The sequence below is a fragment of the Porites lutea genome, chromosome 3 (assembly GCF_958299795.1).
Source record: "Porites lutea chromosome 3, jaPorLute2.1, whole genome shotgun sequence".
NCBI lineage: Eukaryota > Metazoa > Cnidaria > Anthozoa > Scleractinia > Poritidae > Porites > Porites lutea.
The window spans coordinates 2,950,457-2,970,906 of NC_133203.1; the positions used below are offsets into that span (position 1 = coordinate 2,950,457).

At 39.0% G+C, this 20,450-nt stretch overlaps 2 protein-coding genes across 2 annotated transcripts; both read left to right on the forward strand.

The window, feature by feature from the left end:
* Positions 1–1,292: 1,292 nt before the first annotated feature.
* LOC140931438 (uncharacterized) lies at positions 1,293–6,747 on the forward strand. Its single transcript, XM_073381255.1, has 3 exons — positions 1,293–1,653; positions 2,979–2,986; positions 5,986–6,747. Exons 1-3 carry the CDS (start codon positions 1,293–1,295, stop codon positions 6,745–6,747), a joined length of 1,131 nt encoding a protein of 376 aa, XP_073237356.1.
* A 7,261-nt stretch (positions 6,748–14,008) lies between these two features.
* On the forward strand, positions 14,009–17,589 carry LOC140931439 (uncharacterized). The gene is made up of 2 exons (XM_073381257.1): positions 14,009–14,320; positions 16,553–17,589. The coding sequence occupies exons 1-2, from the start codon at positions 14,009–14,011 to the stop codon at positions 17,312–17,314; spliced, it is 1,074 nt and encodes a 357-aa protein (XP_073237358.1). The 3' UTR covers positions 17,315–17,589.
* The last annotated feature ends 2,861 nt before the right edge of the window (positions 17,590–20,450 follow it).

Below are 20,450 nucleotides of genomic sequence, written 5' to 3' on the forward strand. Positions count from 1 at the left end.
GACTGTTCTTTGAAGTGCGCCAAGTCTATCCCAACATTTATGTTTCTCAGGTAGTCCTTCAGTCTCTTCGGAATAGTACCCAGTGCTCCAATAACAACGGGGACAACTTTTGCACTCTTCATCTTCCACAACTCTTTAATCTCAACAGCTAGATCAAGATACTTGTTGATCTTTTCCTCCTGTTTGATGTTGTCTACAGATGTCCACCCTTCTGTCGCTAGGGTATACAGTATTAATGATACATGAGGAAATTTGTATAGAGAAATCCCAAAGTAATTTGAAATTCTCATTATCCTCAACATTCTTTTTACCACTTGTCACTCCTTTCATAGTCTGCGTAGCAGGCGCTTGGAAGAAGTGGGCGAAAGAGAGAACGGGCGCGCACGAGGGAGACACGCGAGGGGTGAGGAAGTGCCTGCCCGGAAGGCCCATGAAAATCGTTTCCCGCCCCCAACTAATTAACTGGTAGCCCTCTCCCCTCGCGTGTCTCCTTCTCACGCGCCCGTTTTTTCTTGTGCCCATTACTTCCAAGCGCCTGCTACGCAGGCTACTCCTTTCAAATCCATTTTGTTTGCGCCCAATGCCAACTTTGAATGGGCACTCGGATAAAAGGTGACTTATTAGGGCCGTTTATATAAAACGAGGAAAAATAACACCCGTCTCATATAAGAAGTGTCCTAAATAAGAGGCAAACTATCCCGTATAAACGGCACATTTCGATTGAAATTTAGTATAAGAACAGCTCCAAACACGGTGTTCTTCGATAAGACGCGTCTTAGCTAAGTCGTGTCTTACGGTGCCGTTTATGCGAGATAGTTTGCGTCTTATTTAGGACGTGTCTAATGAAAGACGCGTCTTATTGTTCCTGGTATAAATAGCCCTACTGTCTCATCTTTTTGTGCGCATATACGGCACAAAGGGTCTTTCTGTGACCTATCTATTATTAGATAGGGGCACAGGGAAACCCCTTATTTCTGTCCTGAGATCTCTTTTGTTTCGCAGTTTGTTATCAGTTCCCAGGCCCCGTTGCGTAGCATTACATGAAGCGAAATGAAATGTGGTTAGCACTCATCTCCATACTCCAAACTGGCATGTCCCTCTCAGTGGTTCTCAAAAGACATTTCCCTTTTCCTACATGAAATTTCTATGTCTCTTGAAATTTCCGCTTGATAAAATGTTCATGAAAGTCTAAGCCTCTTCAATAGTTTAGGGAAAAAAATTCCAGGATGGCAAAAATCTGAAGCTCTACAAGATTACCCGTGTTTCTGGTCTCAACAACCCAATGACTGGCAATGATTTATAACAAGAGACGAGTCGTAATTGTTGCCCTTATCTTCGCTTCAGCTTGGGCATGGATGGTTTTTGTCTACTTCACTATCACTTTCCATAATCAGGAACGCCCGTCAGAGCTACAAAATGCGCCTACCTGGGCAAATACTACCCCTATAGTCCTTACGGCCCCAGTAAAAAATCGAACAGAAATCAACGACACAGATGAATCAGATATAAACGAAACTCTCCATCAACTGATTGATTTTAAAGACTTGGGAAGGAATAAGAGAGCAGTATTGCTATTGATCATCGTTTCCACTGCACCAGCAAGATTTGAAAGAAGACAGGCAATAAGAGAAACGTGGTGGAACCATTGTTCTGGCAATCAGACTCAGTTAGGCAGGCAAGATAGGTTCTTTGTCGCCAGTTATCTCACGATCTCACGATGACGTTTCTTTCAGTAATATCTAAACATTTCGGTCTTCTTTAACAAATTAGCGAATAATTTTTAAACCGCTCGATAGATTTTTTTTTTAAAATTTAAGATTCTTGAGATTAATGTTCCTTTAATATGACCTTTTACTTTCAACATTATTGATATATTGTAAGGCAGTAAAATAAGGGCTACAATTCGTTTCTTTTTTGTTCCGCAAAAGCTCGATGTGGGATTTGTATTCTATGGACATGAAGTGCTGCAAGTAGAGTGCGTGATAGTCAAGTACAAAGCTACCCGTCTAAACACATACGTAACGCAGACGGGTAGTTAAAGTTGCTTCCAGTAGTAGTCGAAGGTTAAATCATTGATATCTCAAGTATTTATAAAGTGCAACGCGACTTCACATCTTAACAACTGCGAAAATCTATCAATTAAATACATACAACAAAGTGAATCTATTTAACCGAGGAGTCCCAGTAACTGCGACAATATTCCGGGAAACGTAACGCCTCAATACACCACAAATAGGATTTCCCGCTATAATATTTTCTCCTCATACTCGGGGTATTTACTTTATCATACCCGTGTATAATAACACGAAAATTAAGGGCCTCGATTCGGGGAAAATTACATCACTACCAAACAGCGAAAACGTAATCAACTTACATGCTTCATTTCAGTCATCGCCAAAAATAAACCGCATGTTCATCACGAGACTCATTTGCATACAATGAAACTCGTCACCATTTTTATCGCCAATTTCCACGGTCTCTGCTAGGAACGCTTGGGAGCATGGCGTCCAAATTGGTACCCACACACAAAGAAAAAAAAAGAAACGCCTGCATTTTTAGAGTCTAGCCGTGCTAAAGCAAGCTCGACTAAAAAGTTCCTCAATGAATCATTGGCGAAGGTGTCTTGGTTATAAATAGAGAAAACAGAATTTAATTTCGTGAATCTCAGTGCTTTTCCAGAAAACGTTCAGTTTCGTGATTTCATCATTTTTACCTCACCGTGTATGGAATGTGTGAAAATCGTCAATACGAATAGCTATATTTCAAAGAGCTACACAACGGAAAGAATACTATTGACCGACAACATATAGAGCGGGGGCAGCTTTACTGTCAACTGTTACTAGTAATACATGTGCTCTACAGAACTGTTTAATTCTTTCAAATTTCGTCTCATTGTCGTGCATATGTACGCATAATTTATGAAAAGACAAAGGTTCAAGCTCCCCTGAGACCTCTATAGGGAAAACAAAACACACAAGCGAAAGAGGTCTATTGACGAGCCCGAAAAGCTGTTGTCATTTACATTAAAGCTCGAGGTTTCAGTAGGTTTACAGATAATATGAAAAAACTATCAGTTTATAATCTGAATATTTGATTTCGGGCCCGTAAAGTTACCGGGACTTTGAAGAAACGGGCCCCAGCAGCATAGTCCCTTGGAGTTCTCGGCTCGGTCAATCCTGGGCCGGTTTGTTCAAAGGAGTTTGACTAATAGTCGCGGGTCGCGGGTCGCGGGTCCAAAGTCGCGGTCGCGGGTCCAATGTCGCGGTCGCGGGTCCAAAGTCGCGGTCGCGGGTCCAGTGTCGCGGCAGGGAAAAATGATTTGGGGTTCGAGGTAACAGCTGAGTGAAAACGGCTGATATGAACACAATATAAAGGGAAAAACTCTTTTTTATGCACGATACTTCACGGTTGCCAATTTACAGGTTACGGATGTTAGAGTGAACAAAATAATGTCTCAAGAAAAGACCTAAAAAAAAAGCTGGCCGACTTCTTTGTTCAACGCAAGTTTATTTTGTTTTCTTTCTATCCGGCCCAGTTGTACTTATGCATAACAGTATCTGATAAAAAAGTTACCATAAGTTACCATGCTTTTTTCTTGTCGATGAATTGCTCACAAATGCTTAGGGGTTCATTTACTGAAAAATATGCGATACGCTTCATAGACTACAGATTATAAACGTTACAACAACTTAAAGCCTTTTTTTAAAAAAAGCGAACTCGGGTTCAAAAAGCTACGAGTCTATCGGTAGAAGAAACGAGAACTCTTATATTTAACAAATGTTTTCGACAAAACTGAAAGAAAATGTAAACAGGCGCATGAAACTTCATTCAAGCGGTATTCAAGGCATGAATTTAATATGGAAACAAGTAATAATCCACAGAAAGGAGTCTGTTCCTCGAAGCAAGATTTTCGCTTAATGCTTTTCTTTTTACAACTGAGACGGCAACCCGGAATGTTCAATATAACTTCTTGTTCTCTTCACCTAAATGGCAACCAGGACAACCTGACAATAGGAAGCCATTCAATGTGCGTCTCAGTCAAATCTTGAAAACATGCATCGTAAATAACCAAGTGAGTAAGTAGGTAAGGAAATAATAACGCCCGATATCATGAAGCTGAAAAAGAAAGTAAACCAGACACTGAAAACGATAAGTTATCAACTCCACCAGAGCTAAGAAAAGACAATAAATTAGGTAAGTAATTCCAGATTCCAGGTACTGGATTGGAGTCTTTGTCAGTAGAACCAAGAGAATATGGTCTATTCTGTCTTGGTAGAACTTGGATTCCGGATTTCAATCGTTACTGGGAACAAACTCCTTTCTGTGGACAAGAGAGGATAAAGCTCGAGCTTTATCCCCTCTTGCTGTGGATTATTACTTGTTTCTATATTAAATTCATGCCTTGAATACCCACTTGAATGTACTTTACTGGCACTTAAAGCCCAACGTCTTTCCTCCTCTTTCCAGTTACTTGAGCAAAGAGTTTATTTTGGGAGTTTGCGACCAGGAAGTTTTTCAACAAGCGTTTTCTTTATTTTTGCCGAAAACATTTGTTAAAATTGAAACAGTTCTCGTTTCTTCTACCGACAGACTCGTAGCTTTTCGAGCCCGAGTTAGCCCTTTTTTAATAAAAGGTTTTAAGTTGTTGTAACGTATATGATTTATAGTCTATGAAGTATATCGTACATTTTTCAGTGAATGCACCCCTAAGAATTTGTCAGCAATTCATAGACAAGAAGAAAACAATGGTAACTCAGGGTAACATTTTTTATCAAATACTGTTATGCATAAGTACATTCAAAGCTGAATTTATAGATAACTGGGCCCGATAGAAAGAAAACAAAATGAACTTGCGGTGAACACAAAAGTCGGCCAGCTTTTTCTTTTACATCTTTTCTTGAGACATTATTTTGTTGACTCTAACATCCGTAACCTGTAAATTGGCTACCGTAGAGTATCATGCATAAAAACGATTTTTTCCCTTTATATTTTTTTCGTATCACTCGTTTTCACTCAGTTACCTCGAACCCCAAATCATTTTCCCCTGCCGCGACATTGGACCCGCGACCGCGATTTTGGACCCGCGACCGCGACATTGGACCCGCGACCGCGACTTTGGACCCGCGACCGCGACTGTGGACCCGCGACCCGCGACCCGCGACTATTAGTCAAACTCTGTTCAAAGCAGGGTTAAGATAATCCAGGGTTAGTGCGAGGTATAAGTAATGGTAACAGGACTGAGTGGAGTCCAATTCGGTCTGTAATCATACGAGTGATTAACAAAATCGGACGACCGCGTAACGGGAGTCTGATTTGTTTAATCACGAGTATGATTACAGACCGAATTGGACGACACGAAGTTCTGTTACCAATTAATCATAACTTTAACAAAATTTGTGATATATGAGGCTCCTTTTTTAATCAAAACACAAGAAATCCCGAGATTTTTTTTGGTAGCAGTGAAAAAAAAAGCCATTTAAGCGCGCGCGTGATGGTGCGTACTGTCCAATTACTTAGGCATGACGCGTACTGTCCTATTTAACTGACCTATTAAGGCTGAAATCAGGGCAGTTGATAGCCAATCAGATTTAAGAATTTTGTTATAGTTATGATTAATTCAGATATGAAAGCTTAAAAATCAAATTCAGTTAAATTCTTTTTACCTGTAATGTGATGAATTGATGCTCTATAAACCTTAATCCTTAGCTCGGATTAATCGACTTTCGAACAAGTGGGCCCTGGACTCTACCGTGAGCTGTGACGTCATCGACCGAGACTCGTCCGCTCTTTCCCAGACTTAGCGCGCACAACGGGTAGAACAGAACGTCTAGGGACTGGGCTGGGGTCCCAGGGCTTTTCTCTTGGATTCTGGAAGGGTCCCATCCCAGATTTATATGAGAAAGGCCCTGAAGATGGCTCACACCACACCTGGGACATTGGGCAGTTCTGGCCCCGTGTGTTTAACTTGAATTTTTCTTTCTTCAGGTTGAATGTGTCTTCATGACTGATGGACTTGTAACAGACAGAATTCAACGTAACGTTATTTTAAACGAAAAGGATAAATACAAGGATATTAAGCTCCAGCCTCTTAAAGGAGGCCGTGGGCAGTTTGGATTCCGCTTCCTTAACCAAATCAAATGGGCAGCGGCGAAATTTAACTTTCAGTACCTACTTAGAATCGATGATGACTACTTCTTGTGCACAAAAAGGCTTCTTTCTGAGCTTCCATTGAGACCAAAACAAAATCTAGTCTGGGGATTTTTCCACTGTCAAGCAGGAATCACACGGCTGGATGAAGCATTTATGATATTCTCCGAAGATATTATTCAGAAGTTCTTGGCGCCGAACGAAAACTCGATGTTGTGTCATCCACATGCGGACCAACAAGTCATGTTGTGGCTGAGCAGTATTCTAAACAAAACATACTTCCACGATACTAGGTTACATCATCAGCCTCCAGCGTCACATGTTCCTCGATTTAGTAACATCTCGAATGTTTGTGACTCACATTTAGGCGCGCGTGGGGCATATGGTAAGACCATGTATTATCTGGGGCTAAGAGCTAATGACAACGCTAAAGACGTTTCAGCTATTCCTGATTTTGCAAGATTTTGTAAAACCACAAATTTTGATTACCGCGTATTTAATCCTAAGTGGAAATATGAACCCAAGCCCTGCAAAGATAACCCAACGTGGAACTTGGGAGATGAAATGTGGTTTGGTAAGGAAGTTGGTCAAGGAATGTAATCTGCAAATTAAAGTTTTTAAAAATATAAACGATAGAGGGCCGCTGTACCGCCACCGAAATGATCCCCACCATCGAAATGATTTTCGCCACCAAAATGACCCCCAATCACCACCGAAATGATCCCCACCACCGAAATGATACCGGCGGTCACCACCAAAATGATCCCCGGAATATCGGGAATAGAATTAAGATGGCTACAAAAACTGGACAACAATTTAGTGCGTGCTTTTTATTTATTTATATTGCATCTTTTTTACTGTGTGTAATTTACCTTTTACCGCACTTCATTTCAGTAAATTGTTTTTTTTTTTGGTTTAACATTAGACAATACTTGTTCAAAAGATGCAATTCACTTATGTCTTCTATTTGTTCGATTTTTTTTTTTATATTTTTGCAAGAAAATCTTCTTAATAAAATTGTGTTAAAGCAAAATAAGTCAAATCTTGCAATCATGCAGGTTATGTCTTCCTGATGATGTCATGACGACAGTGATGACGTCAGTTACGGGCACACATTACAACACGTGCTTTCCAATTAGTTTCGTTACTTGCAATAGCTGCTGTAGCTGTCATCTCAAATCATTAACATCATCAAAATTATTCTGTTAATCACAATTATTTTTCTGCTGCCTTTGCTGCCTTTGCTATTATAACAAGTGGATCAGGAGAAGAAGAGCAAACAGAGGTTTGTTTTTTTACGCTTTTCATTGATACATTGTTCGGCATGACTTTGCACATGTTATCATCTTGTGTGTGCAAAGATCGTCTTTGGCGTACGAAATGATCTTACGCAGTCTAGATTTATTACTTAGAAAAAATTGTGAATGGAAAAACTTCTCTGAGATTATCCTGCATAAATATTATAAACGAGTCAGACGTGTTTCTGAAGCAAACTCAAATTACCGAATGTTGTTGTATATAGAATCGTGTTTGCATGAATAAACGAAGAATTTCGAATAGATAGCGAAGTCCCAAGTCCATTTAAGCCTAGGTTCCGAAAATTTATGACGGAATCATTTCGATTGCGAATAGGTATCATTTGGGTGGTGGGGATCATTTCGGTGGTGATTGGGGGTCATTTCGGTGGCGGAGATCATTTCGATGGTGGGGATCATTTCGGTGGCGGTACACGCCGTGCTTTACAGGATGTCAAAGCATGGAATTTCTTCGTCCTGTTTAAATTCAATGGTAAATTTGATACTGTTGTGACTATTTAAATGCTGCAAGAACCCTGGGCACAGTGACGTTAAACAGTATGTGAAAGTACTACAAGACGCCGAAATCAAACTAAAGGAGAAGGACAAACTTTGCCGTTCATGGCCCCTCTGGTTCTTTTAAATCTAACACAAGTTTTACCGACAGGTATTCAGCCACTATTTCGAACAAAGTTTGATAGAAGTTATGCTTATTTTTCGCATGTTTTTATAGTTGTAGTTCGCTGTGTATTCCAAAAGTTTCCAGCCTTTAAAAGCTAATTTACTACTTATCCCGTTTTAATTGTGCGAATAGTCATTTCCCAGGTTAAAGGTGAATCCTTTTTCACATAATTTTTTGACTTATTAACATATGCTTATCGTTATCTGATGAAGCTAATAAAAGAAAATTTAATACTTCTACTGTTTTTTAAAAAGAGAAATTTCATTGTCTATTCAGCTATAAACCAATGAACAAAAAGTTGACATGAACTTTTCGCCAAAGTAAACTGCAGCTTAAAGGCCTAGTTTATCATGAATCTTGTTGGAAATATACTATCGGTTCGCGTGAGAAACTCGTGCGCCGAATGTGCACTTTTCTAGAGGGCGCTTGTACTTTTTCTTCTTCAACGAAATTAAATGTAAATAGGTTTTAATAGTAAGTTTTGTTTATTTATCAGACAAAAGCCCAGATTATGGACGCGTAAAGTAAATGTATGAGGTATCGATTTGCCCTCGTCACCCAAACAAATTAAAACGGAAAGAGGGACATATGCAGGAAAAAAGACGCTGAGCGTATAATAGGATTGCCTAGAACGCAGAACGCAGAAATTATTGAAAACGTCTTTGAAAACACTGTGACTAGTGGAGCAGTGGGACATTTATTGGGTCTTATGGAATTGGTGAGTTTGTATGTGTAATCAAATGGTGACGAGTGAAATTAGGGAATAATTTCACCTGCGTTTTGTCCAAATCCTAAGAATTTCCCTCGCCTGAAGGCTCGGGAAATGATTAGGATTTGGACAAAACCCAAGGCGAGGGAAATTATTAGGATTTGGATAAAACGCAAGGCGAGGGAAATTATTAGGATTTGGACAAAACGCAAGTGAAATTATTCCCTAATTTCACGAGTATATTATTTGATTACCTATTAATATCATGGGTGACGAATTACGTTAGCAATCTTGGATTTTTGACAAGTTTATCCTGGATCGTATCGATCGAGAACTCCACTCTCTCAAATGTTTAGACCTTAAATTTGGCTTATAGAGTTCAGAATTTTTCAGACTTTTTCGGCAAATCCTTCTTGATGTTCTCTTGTGTGTTCAGGTTTTCTAAAGCGTCTTTTTGTGCCTTGACATCTTCATTCACGCCTTTTAAAAACTTCGTCGCCATCTTGACACTGAGAAGTACGGAAGGTTGCCATGGCAATTTTGTAATTACACATGTGAAATTACAAATTAACGCTGAAATTTCGCGCCAAAATTAAGGAATAATTCGTCACCTATGATATTATAATGGTAATTCTGTACGTACGTTGCTCTGTGATGCGGGAACGCCGCTTCACCGAGGGAACCACAGGTAACCCTGGCTCTGTGATAGTACCACAGTACGGTTCCAGTAAAATTACAGTGTTTGTATGGGGTAAAAATACCATGATGTATCGTTCCCCAGAAAGGTACATGGCATCTCGTGTGTCCTATCTTGTATATTATTATTGTATATAGAGTGAATGTGAACAAATTACTGCAAATTATCACGAAACTTCGTTGGAGCAATACGGACAACAACAATTAACTTCAGAGTAAGTTTCATTGATCTTTATTTAGTATTTTCTAGAAATTTTAGGATGGTATTTTTACCCCATACAAACACTGTAATTTTACTGGAACCGTAGTACTGTGGTACTATCACAGAGCCTGGGTTACCTGTGGTTCGCGTAGGTCAACAACACCGAAGAACCGAAACACTGAACCACAAAAGCGTATAAAATGGCGACAATTTAAGCCCAAATTATACTAACATAATTCACAGTGAGGTGAGTGAAGTTTTGTTTCCACATTCATGATATAGATGTAGAGATATTACATCGTATTAGTAGTGAATGTCCCAATCACGATGCATAAGATATGCGTATTATGGAATCATTCGTGCATTCGCGCCGTAATGTAATTTTAGATCTGCCAAACTTTGCCTAAAATTTTTCATGTGTAGCCTTTTTATTATAATTTCGAGTGCAAAGAGGTCCTAAATCTGATTTGTAGTGAAATCAGGCCGATAAGCTCAAAAATAAAAGAATTTGGAAAGAAAGTCGAAGAGTTTCCAATTCACTGCAATTCCTGGACGTATGTATGGTTGTTCCGTTATTATAAAAGGTGGATTGAACTGTGACGGCTAGTATTAATTTTTTCAAAATATTCTCGGTTTTGACGCGGTGGCTCCGAAACTCTAAGCACAACTGACGGCTCTTGTTAAGCAATAATATCAGTACAGAAGTTCATGGCGCAGGACGAAAGGCCGATGATGTTTCATCCACATGTGGACCCAAGAGCCGTGTTGTGGTTGAACAATATTCTAAGCAAAACATACTTCTACCATACTAAGTTACATCATCAACCTCCGGCGTCGATTTTTTTTCATTTGAGTGTTATTTTGAATTTCTGTGACATTTATTTAGGCGTGCACGGAGCATATGATAAGACGATACGTTCCCTTGGGCTAACAGCTAATGACAACGCTAAAGACTTTTCAACCATTCCTGAGTTTTCAAGTTTTTGTTAAAACACTAAGTTTGATTATCATGCATTTTATCCCAAGTGGCAATATGAACCCAAGCCCTGCAAAGATAACCTCACGTGGGACTTGAAAGACAAAATGTGCTTGAGAAGGAAGCCGCCGGTCAAGGAATGTAGTTTGGATATGAATTTCTAATTAAAAATTTTAAAAAAACGATTGAGGGCCGTGTTGGTGGTCAAGAAAAAAAGCATTTCTCTCCTCTGAGAAATAAACTCTATTTTTATTTCATTCCAAGCAAGTAAATCCGAACTTCAGATATACGTTCGAGCTCCCTTTTATCTCTCCCACATATGCCGCCGATGCATGTCGCAGGTGTATCGGCGGCATATGAGAACCAGGCTTAACGTAACTACGAGAAAATGACTGTGCAACCAACAATTTGACTAACAATGAACGACTGCTTTACTGTGACAATAGACGGATCGAAACGCACTAATGACATTGTTCTCTAAACACTCTGCAGTGAAACGAGAATAAATTATTTTCACTCTAATGTATAACAAGGAAAATAAAATCAGGAATAGTCATCTCGTTTATTAGATAGTAACACCTACAGCAAAGCGGGTGGCATAACTAACAGTGTAATTTGAATAACTTAAAATCTCGCACCCAAACCACGTAAGGGCATTAAATGACTCGCCAAGCACTCAAAGCTCTGGATCATCAAAGTGATGGGTAAGTTCTGATAAAGTTCTGGAACCTAGGAAAAAGAGAAAGAATATTAAAAGGCACCGAACGTAAAACAAACTTTTAATTTATCTAGTTAGTTCTGGCATAGTTAGTAGAGGGGACTGGTTGTGAAAGTCGGCAATCTTCAAAGCGCGAAACAATAGAACCGTCTCTGATGTTGAACGTACCTTACACGTGATCGCGAAGGTGCACAAACCCAAACACACTTTCAAATAATGGCGGATGGAGGAGACGACTTATTCTTATACTTATGATTCTAGAGCTCCCAAAAAACACGGATAACACAGACAAACGTTAAGAAGGTGATAAACTAACAATTCGAGTACGTCCCAGTGGAAATACATTTACCAGTACATCTGCAATTTCAAAACTAGTCCCTGTGGACTCATAAAGTTTCAACAGGCATAAACATCAATCATAGAGATCTTTTACGTAACTCCAACTAGAGCCACTACAGTGCAAAAGTCCACTTAATATGTAAAGTACGCGGGGTGTTTTTCCATGGGTAACTTTTCTTTTATTTTCTGCAGGCACGAATAGAACCATCAAATAAAAGAAGAATTGTGTGACAAAAGGCATTTTATTTTCAGCGTTTTCGATAACAAATACTATCAACTGAAAAAAATGAACAAAAAGTGTAAAAACGGGACGCCGTAATTTAGGGCACATTTATGCCCAAATTGTGCAGCGAAGACAGAGAAGAGTCACTCGGCTCCTGGTGTTGTTTATTTTATTATTTTTTTCAGAATTCTGTTTTATGCGTTCCGTTTTTACACCCGTCGACTTAAACGTCTCAGACGTATAGGTCTAGACGATTTTAACATCTCTAGTATAAAAACGGCCATTAACTCAAATACTTAACTCTTGGGTAGGTTTTCGTTGGCACCACAGGTAGCCCAAACGTAGTGTGTGTCAATAACATGGACAAAATCGGATTGACCGGAGCTAGACTAAGAGTCGACGATATTCTACTGAAGAGGAATTAAAAAATATGTAATATTTCAAAAAAATATATCTGTACCATTATCTCTTTGTGTATTGACCTGTTCTGATTTATTTTCCACTAGAAATTTCTCCGTTTCTTATGAAATCAGACACTCTTAATTACGAGCCGCCGCATTTAAAAACACATGTATCGAAGAAACTCGCGAAGCTCGAAGGGACGTAGGGGGGAGGCCCATGAAATGTCAGGGATGGAAGGTGGGAGAGAATCGGAGTAAATTGTGTAGCTTGGGAGAGCGGGTTTCAAAACTGGCTCTGATATTGGAATGTGAGATGTACTTGATCTCCTTTTGGTTGGAGTAAATATGAACCCAGTGCTCTGTCGTTAAAAAGAATGTACTAGGAGTTAAATGGAGTTGGTGTTGTTAAGGAAGGGTAGCCAATGTTTCATAGGTCCCGTGTTTACCCCATTTGACCCTCCTACATGTGTAATAAATAGTCAAAAGAAAATGGGTGTCATAGTGAATAACTGCACGAAAGAGAGGTGAATATGCAGCTAACCCATGCCATCTTTAATAACAAGGGTATACTAATAATAATGACGTGTTAAGTGCGTCATTAGTTCTGTAGTGGAAATAACAAGTAAATGCTGGTAATTGACCAAAAATATTTATTATGCCTTCTGATGCTACTCAAGATTTATTTGAGTTATTTAGAACTCTTTTATTAAACAGCTTATCACCGCTATGAAAAATATAAGGTTTAAGATATCTTTTACTTTTTATTTGAACTCAAGCATACAGAATTGTTTACTTCTCGCGGAGGTTATTTACTAAACACCAGACTGTCGGATTTTCAGTAGCAGGTCTAGATCGCGAGAAATTCGGATTAAATCGATTTTAAAGTTTTTTTTATTGTTGTCATAGTGATATTGATTTTACTAAAAACTGCATTTTGACAAACCTCAATTCATAGTCAATCACTGGTGAAAATCTTGTGGCGATCAGACAAGGATAAAATCACGTTTAAAGCGATTGAAAAACATCGGTATGGTCTTCGAGAAACTGTATCGAAACACCTTAATACACAAAGACTAGTGGAAAAGATACTTTTATTTGAAACATTACTTTTTTAAAAATTCTACTTCAGAAGAATATTGTCGACTCTATTTCTAGCTCCGATGGATCCGATTTTGTCCATGTTGTTGACACTCTTAGGCTACGTCTGGGCTGCCTGTGTTGGTACTAGCTCACCAGCAAATGCTACAGGGATGCAGGAGAGGTGTGTTTGTACAACAGTGAAAAATACATTGTAAAATACAAGACCTAAAATTAAATATTAAAGGAAAATAAACCTGGAGCTTTTTTATTGCCAGGGCTTACACACATAAACAATTATAATAATAACCCAGGGCATTTGACCGACGGTCTGGACGCTTGGTTACACTGATCGGATAAGTAAATATGTTGCGCGATATTGCTTTGTTTTTCAGGGGTTTTTTGTTCCATCCAGTGTTAATGCGACTGAGCTCTCCAAGATCGCCCGTCTTTCTGGTCTCAACAACCCAATGACTGCCAATGGTCTATAACAAGAGACGAGTCGTAATTGTTGCCCTTATCTTCGCTTCAGCTTGGTCATGGATGGCTTTTGTCTACTTCACTATCACTTTCCATAATCAGGAACGCCCGTCAGAGCTACAAAATGCGCCTACCTGGGCAAATACTACCCCTATAGTCCTTATGGCCCCAGTAAAAAATCAAACAGAAATCAACGACACAGACGACTCAGATATAAACGAAACTTTCCATCAACTGATTGATTTTAAAGACTTGGGAAGAAATAAGAGAGCAGTATTGCTATTGATCATCGTTACCACTGCACCAGCAAGATTTGAAAGAAGACAGGCAATAAGAGAAACATGGTGGAAACATTGTTCTGGCAATCAGGCTCAGGTAAGCAGGCAAGATAGGTTCTTTGTCGCCAGTTATCTCACGATCCCACGATGACGTTACTTTCAGTTATTCATAGTGAAATTTCTTACCAACGACGAAGACGACGGCAATAAGCAAAAATCAACGGGTTTAGATTAGCAAAACAACAACTTTGCACGAGCAACACGCTTTGTTTCTTGTAATTTCTTTATTGTCGTTCAACGTGTTCGAATTCCTTATTTCCCGTTTTACACCGAGGACGTGAACAAAAGACACCTACACTGAACGTGGATACAGTCCTTTTGGAATAAACCCTATTCAAGAGAAATTCGCCAAAATTTGACAATTAAGGTGGCTCGATACAGTTTTGCAGGGTCAGTACCTCCCAAGTTTGACCTTAAACTACGTCGCCATAAACAAAGATTTGGAAACAATGTCACCACAGTTGTATTAGATAAAGATGAAAATTCGTTATGATCAGGGTTGCAACGACAACGGAGTTGTCACAGCAACGAAATGACGCTATTACCGATTTTAGTTGAAGCAATATATCTCGGCACTGGGAAATGTTCTTCCAAAATCATTCACAGTAGCTTTTTCCTCCAATAGCGGCTTCGATGTTCGTCAAGTTTAAGCGAAATCTGTAAGAGCGTTATCGAGATATTATGGGATGAAGTCTTTATGGCTAGAAACACAGTTAAAAATGGACAACCTTGATGTTTGGCCGTTATCTGAACAAAACAACGCGCTTTTGACATGCAATTTCACCTCATAGTAGTTTCAATATTTTTAAAAACGTGTGTGAAAGATCATGGAGATAGCTCCAGTCGATTGCTAGAAAGAAGGATTTGATTACTAGGTATCGAAACGCTCTTGTTAGCGGTTTTGTAAACATTTTGGTCTTCTTTAACAAAGTAGCGAATAATTTTCAAACCGCTCAATAGATTTTTTTTGAAAATTAAGATTCTTGAGATTAACCTTCCTTTTATATGACCTTTTACTTTCAAGATTATTGATATAACTGGTGCCCACACACAAAGAAAAAAAAAGAAACGCCTGCATTTTTAGAGTCTAGCCGTGCTAAAGCAAGCTCTGCTAAAAAGCTCCTCAATGAATCATTGGCGAAGGTGTCTTGGTTATAAATAGAGAAAACAGAATTTAAAGTCGTGAATCTGCTTTTCCAGAAAACGTTTAGTTTCATCATTTTATCATTTTTACCTCACCAATGTATGGAATGTGTGAAAAGAATACTATTGACTGACAACATACAGAGCAGGGGCAGCTGTAGTGTCAACTATTACGAGTAATACATGTACTCTAGAGAACTGTTTCTTTCAAATTTCGTCTTATTCTCGTGCATATCTACCCATAATTTATGAAAAGACAAAGGTTCACGTTCCCCTGAGACCTCTATTGGGAAAACAAAACACACAAGCGAAAGCGGTCTATTAACGGGCCCGAAAAGCTGTTGTCAGTTACATTAAAGCTCGAAGTTTCCGTAGGTTTACAGATGATATGATAAAACTATCACTACATAATCTGAATATTCTATTTCGGGCCCGTCAAGTTACCGGGACTTTGAAGAAACAGGCCCCAGGAGCATAGTTCCTTGGAGTCTCGGCTCGGTCAATCCTAGGCCGGGTTGTTCAAAGCAGGGGTTAGTGCGAAGTATAAATTCAGATATGAAAGCTTAAAAATCAAATTAGTTTAATTCTTTTTGCCTGTAATGTAATCAATTGATGCTCTATAAAGAATAGTGAAAATTATCCGGGAAAATGCTTTTGAACAACAGAACCAGAAACCCAGAATAAACCTTAATCCTGAGTTAGGACTAATCGGCTTTCGAACAAGTGGGCCCTGGCCCCGGTTGTTCAAACGTTGGATAGTGCTATCCACCGGATAAATCACTATCCGGCGGATAAGTATTAGGGAAACTAATTGCACTATAGGCTGGATAATGATTTATCCGGTGGATAGCGCTATCCAGCCTTTGAACAACCAAGGCCTGGACTCTAACGTGAGCTGTGAAGTCACCGAGAGAGACTCGCCCGCTCTTTCCCAGACTTCGCGCGGACAACGGGCAAGATAGAACGCCTAGGGACTAGGCTGGGGTTCCAGGGCTTTTCTCTTGGATTCTGGAAGGGTCCCATCCCAGATTTACACGAGAAAGGCCCTGAAGATGGCTCACACGACACCCGGGACATTAGGGCAGTTCTGACCTCGTGTGTGTAACTTGAATTTTTCTTTCTTTAGGTTGAATGTGTCTTCATGACTGATGGACTTATAACAGACAGAATTCAACGTAACCTTATTTTAAACGAAAAGGATAAATACAAGGATATTAAGCTCCAGCCTCTTAAAGGAGGCCGTGGGCAGTTTGGATTCCGCTTCCTTAACCAAATCAAATGGGCAGCGGCGAAATTTAACTTCCAGTACTTACTTAGAATCGATGATGACTACTTCTTGTGTTCAAAAAGGCTTCTTTCTGAGCTTCCATTGAGACCAAAACAAAATCTAGTCTGGGGATTTTTCCACTGTCAAGTAGGAATCACATGGCTGGATGAAGCATTTATGATATTCTCTGAAGATATTATTCAGAAGTTCTTGGCGCAGAACGAAAGCTCGATGTTGTGTCATCCACATGCGGACCAACAAGTCATGTTGTGGCTGAGCAGTATTCTAAACAAAACATACTTCCACGATACCAGGTTACATCATCAGCCTCCAGCGTCACATGTTCCTCGATTTAGTAACATCTCGAATGTTTGTGACTCTCATTTAGGCGCGCATGGGGCATACGGTAAGACCATGTATTATCTGGGGCTAAGAGCTAATGACAACGCTAAAGACGTTTCAGCTATTCCTGATTTTGCAAGATTTTGTAAAACCACAAAATTTGATTACCGCGTATTTAGTCCTAAGTGGAAATATGAACCCAAGCCATGCAAAGATAACCCAACGTGGAACTTGGGAGATGAAATGTGGTTTGGTAAGGAAGTTGGTCAAGGAATGTAATCTGCAAATTAATTTTTTAAAAAATATAAACGATAGAGGGCCGTGCTTTACAGGATGTCAAAGAATGGAATTTCTTCGTCCTGTTTAAATTCAATGGTAAATTTGATACTGTTGTGACTATTTAAATGCTGCAAGAACCCTGGGCACAGTGACGTTAAACAGTATGTGAAAGTATCATCAAGACGCCGAAATCAAACTAAAGGAGAAGGACAAACTTTGCCGTTCATGGCCCCTCTGGTTCTTTTAAATCTAACAAAAGTTTTACCGACAGGTATTCAGCCAGTATTTCGAACAAAGTTTGACGGAAGTTGTGCTTATTTTTCGCATGTTTTTATAGTTGTAGTTCGCTGTGTATTCCAAAAGTTTCCAGCCTTTAAAAGCTGATTTACTCCTTATCCCGTTTTAATTGGGCGAATAGTCATTTCCCAGGTTAAAGGTGAATCCTTTTTCACATAATTTTTTGACTTATTAACATATGCTTATCGTTATCTGATGAAGCTAATAAAATAACATTTAATACTTCTATTGTTTTTGTAAAAAAGAGAAATTTTTTTATTATCTTTTCAGCTATAGACCAATGAACAAAAAGGAGACATGAACTTTTCGCCAAAGTAAACTGCAGCTTAAAGGCCTAGTTTATCATGAATCTTGTTGGAAATATACTATCGGTTCGCGTGAGAAACTCGTGCGCCGAATGTGCACTTTTCTAGAGCGCGCTTGAAAATTGCATAGTAGTAAAAAACTTATGCATTTCAGGCTCCGTCCACTCGTATCCAGAGATTTTTTTATACCGTAATTAGATCTTTCTGGATACTTCCATTGTGTAATCATTTTTCTACCAACATGAATATAGAATAAGAATTTCCCTTTCATCGATGATCGGACATAGATTTCCAAAAGGACTGACAGGTACTTGAGTGTACAACACAAAGTCACTTCTTGAATCGAAAGACTTGTATTCCGGATATTCCTGAAAACCCCAGTAAGAAAGAACGCATAAAACGATTAGCACCTATTTGGCATTGACATGCATATTAGTTGAATCTAAGGTGTTGTGATGTGAAGGAGTCCAGCACGTAATATCCAAATATACACAACAGAAGCTAACCAGAAAATTTTCTCTCCTCATCGTCATCCTCGTAGCTTGCAAGGAAATGTTTTGTATTATTGCCATATCGTGAAAGACATTATGAGAAAATAGTGGCCGTTTTTACGCTAGTATAACTAGCAGTAGCCGTTGGCTAGGAAGTGCGGGAAGAAACCGCTTTCATATGAATGCGCATGCCCTTTACATATAGTGTCAACAAAAGGAATCACATGCGGATTATGAAAACTGGATTGAACAACACAGTAAGCCAGACTCATATTTAATTCAACGATTTTATTCTCAGTTGCTCAGATACAATTACCCTGCGAATGTTAAGGAGAGAGGAGAGACATTTGGATACATTGAAACAGTAATGCATGACACACGTAATGCGTGTATACAGTCATGCACGAAGTCTTACTATTCAATCGAGTATTCAATCTGTGTTAAATAGCCAAAGGTCATTGATATTAAATAGTAAAATTACCTTGAGAGTTTAAAGCTTATTGAAGGTTTCGGATGACAAGCGACGTAACATGATTGGAAACGTATAAAAATATAAAATCATGCAATGTAGGGAAACCTGAATAAACTTGATTTACATCGATTTTTGGATTTTGCTAGAACTCGTATCTTGAATGAATGAAGAACGAAGCTGGAAGGGAACTAGATGTTCTTTGTAGACTAACGAATATATTATCGTTTCGGACCAAACTCTGCCTTTATAATTCGTTCATAATGTCTCATTTTCATTACTCTTAATAATTACGTTTGCTTACGAATAGAATGTAATTATAATGATTGTTGCATCACCTGCGTGTGCATTTACGTGATCACCGTGACATCAGATGGACCTTAAACTCAACACCAGGGCCTTCGCGGCCACATACTATGTTTATTAGTGGGTACAACGCGGGCATTTCAATAATGTGGACAGATTTGGGAAAAATCTCGCTATACAGTTAATACAGTGCTGCTTACTAAGAATAGGCTGCGGGCTTCTTTAGTCGCCCTCAAAACAGTTTTAAAATTCGTCTGTTTTAGTCTATTTTAAAAAAATAGACTAAGACAGACGAATTTGAACGCCCTCAGGACGTCTTACATTAACGTCTTTTGTTAAGTACGTCGTTAGACGTTAAATGCGTCTAGTATAAAAACGGGACGCCGTATTCTAAGGCACACTTATGCCCAAATTGTGCAGAGAAGACAGAAAATAGTCAATCGGCTCCTGGTGTTGTTTATTTTTTTTTTTTTCCAGAATTCTGTTTTATGCGTTCCGTTTTTACACCCGTCGACTTAAACGTCTCAGACGTATAGGTCTAGACGATTTTAACATCTCTAGTATAAAAACGGCCATTAACTCAAATACTTACCTCTTGGGTAGGTCTTCGTTGGCACCACAGGCAGCCCAGAAGAAGTGTGTGTCAATAACATGGACAAAATCGGATTGACCGGAACTTGACTAAGAGTCGACGATATTCTGCTGAAGAGGAATTAGCAAATATGTACTATTTCAAAACATATATATCTGTACATTATCTCTTTCGGACCTGTTCTGGTTTATTTTTCTCTAGAAATTTCTCTTTCTTATCGAATCTGACACTCTTACGAGCCGCCACATTTAAAAACCCTATACTAGAAATCCGAGTATCGCAGAAACTCGCGAAGCTCAAAGGGAAGGGGGGGAGGCCCATAAAATGTCAAGGACGGAAGTGGAGAGAGAATCGGAGTAAATTGTGTAGCTTGGGAGGGCGGGTTTCAACACTGGCTCTAATATTGGAATGTGAGATGTACTTGATCTCCTTTTGATTGGAGTAAATTTGAACCCAGTGCTCTGTCGTTAAAAAGGATTTACTAGGATTTAAGATATGTCCAGGATCGATCTTGTTAGCAAAAATTTGCCAGTAAATTTTTTTCGCAATTGTCGCAAAAGAAATAATTGAAAAAAAATTATGTCAGAAAATCACTTACAAATATCGCAAATATCGCAAAAATAACAAATCTAACAAGAATCAAGACTTAGAAAAAAAAAAGAAGCCAAGAAGGGCC

Excerpts from the sequence above, each read along its gene's own strand:
- LOC140931438 (XM_073381255.1), top strand. The coding sequence starts at position 1,293 with ATGATTTATAACAAGAGACGAGTCGTAATTGTTGCCCTTATCTTCGCT.
- LOC140931439 (XM_073381257.1), top strand. The coding sequence starts at position 14,009 with ATGGCTTTTGTCTACTTCACTATCACTTTCCATAATCAGGAACGCCCG. Across the intron at positions 14,321-16,552 it reads GTTCTGGCAATCAGGCTCAG|GTTGAATGTGTCTTCATGAC; the intron begins GTAAGCAGGCAA and ends TTCTTTCTTTAG.